The following is a 9463-nucleotide window of genomic DNA, read 5'->3' on the forward strand; positions in this document are numbered from 1 at the left end:
ACAAGTTTGGACTGAAAAATTAGTAGTAGAGGACCTCAAATGCTGGGCTACAAAGTTTAGAGAAGGTGTTGCCAATATTACTCTGGTAGAGCTTTGGGAAGATTGATCTGGCTAGGATAGATCAAGGGCTAGAGGAAGCAGCACCAGCCAGTAGGTCTTAAGACACAGTGGTTCATAGTTTCTTCCCCCCAACCTCAGCAGATGTGAGGATTAATATATCTGCTCATCGAGAGCCATTCCCTTTAGTAACTGTACTCAGAGCGGCAGAGGTTTTCATCACAGGGTGGACCGGATCAGGGAAAGGATGTTGTGTAACTTCCAATCACAAATTACTATTAAAATTGTTAAGATTTAATGCTACAAAAGCTGGAAATTGCTTTGAAGTGCTAGGAGTGGGAATGAAACTGAAAGCAAACTATTGAGAAAAAAAGAGAATTGATGATACTTGAAAGTGACTGAGCATGGAGACTAAAAGAGAAGGAGTGAGTCAGGTGGCTTTGAAATACCAAGCCTGTGACACGCCTTGCCCTGAAATCCAGCACAGTGACTGCCGTGGGGAGGGGCACTGAAGCACCGCCTTGGTGAAGTTTAAGCATGGCACAAGACCTGCTGGTTGCTGATGCGATTGTCGTGCTGCTAGATGACAGGCACTTTAAAAGAATGCTTTTCTTCCCTTAGGAGTTTATGGAAACACTTCCGTGCCGTGAGCCTCTGTTTGTTTTTACTGGTATTCCCTGCTTATATGGCTTACATGATTTGCCAGTTTTTCCACATGGATTTTTGGCTTCTTATCATTATTTCTAGCAGCATTCTCACCTCTCTTCAGGTAAGCCCAGGATTAAGTTTATATAATAACTGATTTTCTTATTTTTCCTTCTGGAAAAGGAATTAAACTTTTTCAAGATTAATTATTTTAAGTGTCCTGTTTAGGTGATTACTTCCCACTCTGTTTACTAGAATACATTTATTTGCGCATAGGAGTGAGAATGTAAGTTATTAAAATGCTAGACCTATGTCGTATTTCTGTTAATCAAGGTAATTAAACTTTGAAATTTCTCTTTTTCAAAAAGGTATAATACAGGGGCCAGCCTGATGAAGTAGAGGTTAAGTTCACGGACTCCGCTTTGGCGGCTCGGGGTTCGCCGGTTTCAATCCTGGGCATAGACCTACACACTGCTTATCAAGCCATGCTGTGGCAGGCGTCCCACATATAAAATGGAAGAAGATGGGCACGGATGTTAGCTCAGGGCCAATCTTCCTCAGCAAAAATAGAAGAATTGGTGGAGGATGTTAGCTCAGGGCTAATCTTCCTCAAAAAAAAAAAAAAAGGTCTAATACAGAGCTGTCATATAAATCTTGAACAGATAAGTACCCAATAAATATTTTAAAACTTTAGCTCTTGTTTGGAGCACATTTTTTAGTAAATACCCACTCAGAAATATGTATAGTTTCATGATGTATATAAATATATAACATGTGTGTCTCTATTACAAACACAGACGTTATATATACACGCATACACACACATGCATTGTTGCCCTGGAAATGATAACTTGTATTGGTAATAATACTGTATATTGCAGGGAAATTTTTATTGCCTAGTAGTAAGAAGTAAGAGAAAATGTAGTGCTGGCATTAAAAATGGATTCATTGTTTCCTGTAGAGGTAAAGAGTCTTTGAAAGTTGAGGAACAGGCATGACTACAGGATTAGGAAAATTTAGGTAGAATTTTGTTGGGTTTTAGTGATCTAGGGAATGAGGGGAAAGGATGAGTCAGAGAAAACTGATTATTAATCAGAATTGTTTTAGAAAAGTTGCATTTCAAGGTATGGCTTTTTGGTATCTGATACCTGGGTTACTGAGATCACCCACATTTTAATTACACCACTGTCTCCTCTAGATATAAAATGTGGCGTCCTAAAAGTGTTAGGAATGTGTTACTGTTTTTGAAAGCTATGAAAAAACTTTCTCAATGATCATATTCTGTTTTAACATACATACTTATTTTTTTTCAGGTTCTGGGAACACTTTTTATTTATGTCTTATTTATGGTTGAGGAATTCAGAAAAGAGCCAGTGGAAAACATGGATGATGTCATCTACTATGTGAATGGCACTTACCGCCTGCTGGAGTTTCTTGTGGCCCTTTGTGTGGTGGCCTATGGTGTCTCAGAGACCATCTTTGGAGAATGGACAGTAATGGGCTCGATGATCATTTTCATCCATTCATACTATAATGTGTGGCTTCGGGCCCAGCTGGGGTGGAAGAGCTTCCTTCTCCGCAGGGATGCTGTGAATAAGATTAAATCCTTACCCATTGCTACGAAAGAGCAACTTGAGAAACACAATGATATTTGTGCCATCTGCTATCAGGTAACTCACAGCAAGAATCCATTTGGTTGGGTCATGTGACGTATCCCTTGGGACGTTAACCACATTAACCAAATTCAAGTTAAATTTCCCGGCGGAATTATCTCCTTGGTTTGGAAAAAAAAAAGGGCCTCAGAAATTATTAAAGACCTGATAAAATATTTCCATTTTATTTCTAAATTGAAAGTTTTTAATTTAGTCCCTCGAATTCTAATTTATTGTTATTTTCAACATTATTGCTCACCCATAAATAAAGGAAAAACAGGTCAGGTGTATTTTATATTTACTCCTGAATATATACACACACACACAGATATATATGCACTATCAAATATATACTGTCAATCAGGAGTCAGCAACTTCTGAAAAGTGGTGTGCCAAGATTCTGACTCTTTTCCTTCTGGTGTTCCCCGGGTGGGGAAGAAGTATTCATTTACTTAATGTAGGTGCAGCGGGTATGTGCTTACCTGTGGGTTGATGGATATCTGAGATGGGTACAAACTTCTCTGTGTGACAGTGGGGGGCGGGGCGATATGGTAGAGGCAACCAATTGGTGTGCTGTTGCAGTTGGCCTACCTGGCATTTTTGGCACATGCGCCATGAATAGCTGCTGATTGCCTTCTTTTAAAAATCCAAACATACTATTTAAATCAGCTTGGAAATAAAACAACAACAAAAATTGGCCTAGAGTGTAGTCACCAGTCACTTGTGCAGTAGGGTGGTTGAGTAGCATTTACAGCTGAACTGTACTGTTGGAAGAGTGGACAGAAATTATGGGCCAGAGCAGAAACTCTGCCTTTAAAATCACTCTTAAAGAGTGTGGGCTGGTGGAGTAAAACCATAGATAGTACCCGTGAGTGTGCAGGGAATCTTCTTCCTCCAGGGCTGCTTCATCGTTTAGGTGGGGTGTGTATGTGTGTGTGTGTAAGACTGTCTAGAATAGGCATTTTTTTCCAAAGAGTAAAATGCAACTACCACTTTTTTTATTGTTGTTAGAGCATACTTTTGGGTACTAGCAAAATAACGTTTTCCGGGTTGTTTCTGCATTTGAGGGGACTGAGGAGTGATGTAGGTTCCTCCCAAGTTAAATGGTCATTGTCTTAGTTCTGGCTCCTTTGTGCTCAGTAGCCTTGTGCACAACACAAAGCACATCAAAGACAAGTTCAGGCACATCAACTTCAGCAGCCGATGTCTCAATGTTCCATCTCTGGGATTTGAGTCCTCTTTTTGTATTTCCTGTTGTCACATCACTTTTTTTGAGGTGCTAGAACTGCCTGCTGATATCACACAGATAATGAAAGTCAAATTGCTTACCTTCCCAGCTGGCTGCCTTTCTTTGGATGGCTTTCTGCTTAAAAGTTGATTCCCAGGTGTTACCAGTTCTTGGCAAGGAATTTCTGCAATAGCCACAACTCCTTGTTTTGGGACTTAAAATTGATGGTCCATTCACTAAATGTATATTCTTATAATTTAAACTTCATGTCCTCAGGCTTCCCTCCCCAAATATATATTATGCAAGGAATATTAATGCAAAGTATACCACTTTTTATTCCAGTGTTATGGAACTTGAGTGTGCATAAAGTCACGTGAGTGGCATACTATGTAACTATAGATTGGTGAATGCCATCTTCAGATGTCCTGATTCAGTAGGTCTGGGGTGGCCCAAGAGTCTGCATGGTTAGCAAGCACTCTGGGTGATTCTGATGCAAGTTGAGAAATACTGGCTTATATAGACCATCTTGAAAACTGGGTATTACATTGTCCTTAGTGAAATTGCCACTTCCTTGCCAACACTCTGGTGTTCTGTGGCTGATTTTGTCTCCTTGTCAATAATCTCATCCTGGAATAATCTGTTCAGCTGTGTTGAAGCATAACTGTGGAAAAAGTCCTGTCTTCATCAGATTTTTGAGGTTCTGATTGTACTCATGCCATTCCGTTGGAGACCCAGGAATTATACTCTACAGTTGTGTGATCCTCGTGTTTCATACTAAGGCAGAACTCAGTTAAAAAGGTTGTCTCTTCCTCATTTTTAGTTTTTAGTTCTTTTTTTTTAATTATTTAGCCAGCGGTTCTTGCATTATTTGTATAAAGGGATCTTTGATGGCAAGAGGATTGTTACTAAAATATAAAATGAATTTTATTTTAAGATCTTGTGTTACCAATTTTCTATGGGGAATTTGTTGGAAAGAAATGCTGGAACTAGAAGTTTTGGGATGTAGCAGCAAAGATTTTAGATGACAGACATTTATGAGGTATCTTTTTTCCCCCTTTTTAGGACATGAAATCTGCTGTGATCACACCTTGCAGTCATTTCTTCCACGCAGGCTGTCTCAAGAAATGGCTCTATGTCCAGGAGACCTGCCCCCTGTGCCACTGCCACCTCAAAAACTCCTCCCAGCCTCCAGGGTTAGGAACTGAGCCGGCTCCACAACCTCCTGCTGGAGCTGAGCAGAACATCGTGCTTCAGGAAGGTACTGAACCCCCGGACCAAGAGCGTCCCCGAGGGACCGGGATGGAGGAACGTTCTAGGGACAATAATGAGTGCATTGCCAGAAGATCAGAGAGCCAGGAAGGAACTTGTGAACCCAAGGAGTATCCTCTTGGTGCAAAAGATGAAGCACGTCCTATTGAGGTCAGCCCAGAAGAAAAGAAGCAGGAGTAAAGCTTTGATCCTCTGGTGGAGGGCTTGACTCATGATGCCATTCGTGCTTAGATTTGAGGAATGAATGTATGCAGTGACTGGGCAGGAAACTCGACATTCCAAGGATCTAATCCAGGAAATACTCTCAGTGGAGACCGCCTGCTGTCATCCCCTTGATATTGTGGGGGAAATTTTGCAATGTATGCTAATCAAAATGTATTTATGTATCCTATGCTGATGTTTCGTAGAGGTTTGCCAAGAAATTCAACCTCAGCAACTTCAGAAACTGCCCCTGACTTGTAAGGGATAAGTAAAATCAGATTTGAGTGTTTGAAAGGGGCTAAAGAAAGGAGGATGAAGAGCATAAGGACAGCATGGGAAGAAGCAGGCAGAGTGGAACTGACATTTCACTTTCCATGGGACAGGATCACTCCTGTTACCAAGTGTGAGTAGTGGCCAGCCCTTTTCTCCACTCCTTTTCCCTCAGTTAATTGGAACTCAGTCAGGTGATGATTGAATTTTGTACAGCACCGAAATGAAATCAAAGATGTAAATGCATTGATTGTATTCAGAGATTGGAGCACGCTCATACGTGGTTTGTGCTTAGGGGCGGGGGGGTGGGGTGGGCACTTGGGCCTTGCGGGTGCATTCACGTAATCTGAGGCTCTTGAACTTCATGATGGAGTCTTCACTATTTTGATGTATATGAAGCTTTTGTTAATATATTGTATACTCTGTTGGCTGTGTGAAGTAAACTAAAACTCTAATGAACACTTTGGAGTCCACGTTAGTGTAGGAGGCCAAAGTGGGAAGGGCTTTAGGGCACTGATAAAGGCCCTAAGTGTACTTTTCAATCCTGTGTAATGTTTAATTCTTGCAACTGAATCAAAACAGTGTTAAATTATGGCAATATTTGCACTTTGGGAATGAGTACATAACTGTATGATCACATTCTGCAAATGCCACTTTTAAAGCTGTTAATAGACTTTGCACCTTTTCTTTGACGAGGATGTGTCATATTTAAATTTTTACATTCATCATGGCTACAGGTAGAACTGGGGAGGGGGGAATGTAATTTTTTATGGGAATTTTGATATGAAAAGAAACTAGTCATTTATTTATACAATAGGATTGGCTCAAAAAGTGTTTTTCAGACTCGGTATTCCTAATGTGGGATGTGACTTTATTTTCTTTTTAGTAGCAAATTTGGATGTAGACTGACAGACATAGCTGAATGTCTTAATAAATTTAAATTTTGAGGATAATGATGTCTTGTTCCTGTGATTACTATTATTGTAAAGTGTTTTATTGAAATTCTGTTCTTAGGAGGTTTTGTTTTTTATCTAGCTGGGCTTTTTCTATATCTTGATCCCTGTCAAAAAGGCCCTGCAGATGGCAAAGCTTTTTAATTGAAAAGGACCAGTTCTTTGAAATCTCCTGCCCGTGGTAGCAAACCTAGCTCTGCATCAGAAGCATCTGGGAGCTTTACAAAAAATTACGCATTTCTAAAGCCCATTTCAGACCTACCGAATCAGCCTTTGGGGGTGCCTGAGCACGTGCATTTCAAAGCATCCTGGGTGATTCTATCCAACTAGCCTGGCACCAGCACGATTTTACATCTAGAAAGGAAGTGGCTAGATGAGAATGAATTTCTCCCACGTGTAGCTGGAAGTTTCTCGCCAGGCTTTTGTGAGCCAGGGTAGGCAGGAACAGAGCAGGTGGCTCCCTCTACTGGTAGTCAGGCTCTTGTCCAAAGACCTAGCAGCCATCTCTGATTTAAAAGGCTGATTTTCAGCCTTTGTGTAAAAGTACATGTTCAAATATTAAACTTCCTGTTGTCTTATTTGAAGGAATAAAATTGCACACAAAGTTGAAATCATTTACAGCACAGTGAACTTAGCTATCCTTTAGCATTGTTGACTCTTCTTCCCAAAGGACTTTCTCTCACATGGACCTAAGGAAAAGTACTCAGATGTTTTAATAAAAGTGCAGACTTCTTTGGCATGAATTTAACCTTATAATACACTTCTTACTTCCTGATGGCACAGAGACCCCAGCTCTCCTGAGTCTCATGAGCCTCTCAGCAGCCTGGTGGACAAATCGCACCCTCCCAATGTGTGTCCTTTTGCTTCAGTCGGGTGAGCTGTATTACACTCTAGTAACAAAAACCCTCAAAATCTCAGCGGCGTCAGAACAACAAAGGTTTATGTCCCGGGCACACACTGCATATGTGCCTATCTGCAAGTTGGCTGGGAGCTCTATTTCGTGCAGGCACTCGGGGATTCTAGGCTGATGGAATAGCCACTGTCTTGAACCTTCCTGATGGTTGTGGCCAAGGGAAAGGGCTCTGGAAGGCTGTAGGTTAGCAGTTACGTGCTCCTCCCGGCAGTGGACCTGTGTCCCTTCCGCTCACCCCCTGTGGCCAGAACTATGGCCCCACCAGCGCAAGAAGGTACGAAAGTTCAGTCTCCCTCCCGGGGTCTGGAAAGAGAACCTGTTGGCAGTGCTGATGACTACCACACCTCAGTGAAAGCAAGACAATTTTATTTACATGTTCAAAATTTGGGAGCATACCTGTGAATGACTCAAAACATACCAGTTGAGAACCTCTGGCTTAATTTGTTCCTTGTTCCAATATGCTGGGATAGTAGCATTGTATAATGCCATCTGTATTTAAAATTTCTGTTTTTCGGTCATTTTTGTGATAGTTCCCAACTCACTGCCAGACTTTGGACTTAGGAAGACAAAGTTTAACTACCTAGTTTGTACTAGTGAAGAGAAAAGAGGAAAATAAGATTCAATTTCCCTTCTATTATACTTGATCAAAGTAAATGAGAAAATATCACATCTCTTATGGGCCCTTTTTAGGCCGCTTTTCCTGTCCGTTTAATGATTTCTACTGTTTTTCAGACTGCATGTGCATTTTCCCTCATGATCACTTTTCCCTTAAAAACTTTTATCACCTTGTGAACTTTGACATCAAGGTTAGTACTTAATCTAAACTTTCATACTAGTCATCAACATGTATTTCCACTGTGTGGTGTTTTTCATTTCATAAAACTCGTTCTAGTGATCTAAATCATGCTGTTTGCACGTCTCTTAAGGGTCTGATTTTTAAACATTGGACTGAACAACAGGCTCCTTGAGGTCCGTCCCTCATTAGGGCTTCAGTGTTTTAAGTATGCCTTGTTTCATGAGCATGTTCCATCGTAACACTGCTTTCCCTAAAGGTTTTGTTATGATGTCAAATTGTGAATTTAATTGGTTAATGGGAAAGGAAAAATTGTGTAGTTTCCAAGTTTAAAAGGGGGAATTTTTTCTAAGGCTGTGGTAATGGGACAAAGACCTTACAGAGATTTAAGCACTAATAAATTAATGTGCCAGTTTTGAAAAAAACAGCTTCAAGTAAGTTTTACACCCTATTTGCTTCCACTCTGGCTTTCCTGAGAATAGAGTTTCTCCAATTTTAGAATCACGGCAAGTTGAAGGTAAGAATTACAAGATTTTGGGGGCTGGCCCTGCGGCATAGTGGTTAAGTTCCTGTGCTCCACTTCAGTGGTCCAGATTTGTGGCTTTGGATCCCAGGCATGTACCTACACTACTTGTTAGCCATGCTGTGGCAGCGACCCACATACAAAGTGGAGGAGGATTGGCATAGATGTTAGCTCAGGGTTAATCTTCCTCAAGCAAAAAAATATATAAATAAATAATTACAAGGTTTTGATTTTTTTTAAATGCTTTGTTATTTTTAAAAATACTTTTTCTGGGGCCAGCCCCGTGGCTGAGTGGTTAAATTCGCGTGCTCCGCTTCGGCGGCCCAGGGCTTCACTGGTTCGGATCCTGGGCGCAGACATGGCACCATTCATCAGGCCATGCTGAGGTGGCATCTCACATAGCACAACCAGAAGGACCACAACTAGAATATACAACTGTGTACTGGGGAGGTCTTTGGGGAGAAAAAAAAAAAGATTGGCAACAGATGTTAGCTCAGGTGCCAATCTTTAAAAGAAAAAAATTTTCCTCCTGTTTTTCAACATTGCTTATTACTTGGAAAGTATTTAAAAAGAATAAAAGTCACTCATAATCTCTCTTCTGGAATTAGTCTTTTCAAGTTGCTTTTTTATTTGGAGATAGGAGAACTGCGCTATTGACAAGCACACCCCAGGAGTCATTTTCACTTCTCTTTCTAGAGTCTACCATCTATCATTTAGCTTCTGAAATTCATATACATTCCAAACACTTGTGAAATTCAGCAGTTCAGGCACACCTGTTTCTCCACCTTTGAAGATAGAGAATGCTATGACTTTTCAAAATAAGGTTACATTTTATATGTAGTGCTTGCTTAGAAAATGATCAAAAATACTAGGGGCAGCTTATAGAACTAGTTATTCTTGTGGCCACTCAGGAAAATACTTCCTTTCTCTCTTCCAGTGGATTCATTATTCGGTTGCAG

At 40.7% G+C, this 9463-nt stretch overlaps 1 protein-coding gene across 2 annotated transcripts in view; it reads left to right on the forward strand.

Moving 5' to 3' along the window:
- RNF145 (ring finger protein 145) overlaps nucleotides 1-6275 on the forward strand; it is a 52113-nt gene extending 45838 nt beyond the window's left edge. For both annotated transcript variants that reach the window (XM_070517144.1, XM_044777721.2), the window contains exons 9-11: nucleotides 679-826; nucleotides 2016-2372; nucleotides 4645-6275. In XM_070517144.1, the coding sequence (XP_070373245.1) occupies nucleotides 679-826; nucleotides 2016-2372; nucleotides 4645-5031 (892 nt within the window). In that variant the 3' untranslated portion in view covers nucleotides 5032-6275. The remainder of the gene's footprint in view (nucleotides 1-678; nucleotides 827-2015; nucleotides 2373-4644) is intronic.
- The last annotated feature ends 3188 nt before the right edge of the window (nucleotides 6276-9463 follow it).

Source organism: Equus asinus, chromosome 9, assembly GCF_041296235.1.
Source record: "Equus asinus isolate D_3611 breed Donkey chromosome 9, EquAss-T2T_v2, whole genome shotgun sequence".
Lineage (NCBI taxonomy): Eukaryota > Metazoa > Chordata > Mammalia > Perissodactyla > Equidae > Equus > Equus asinus.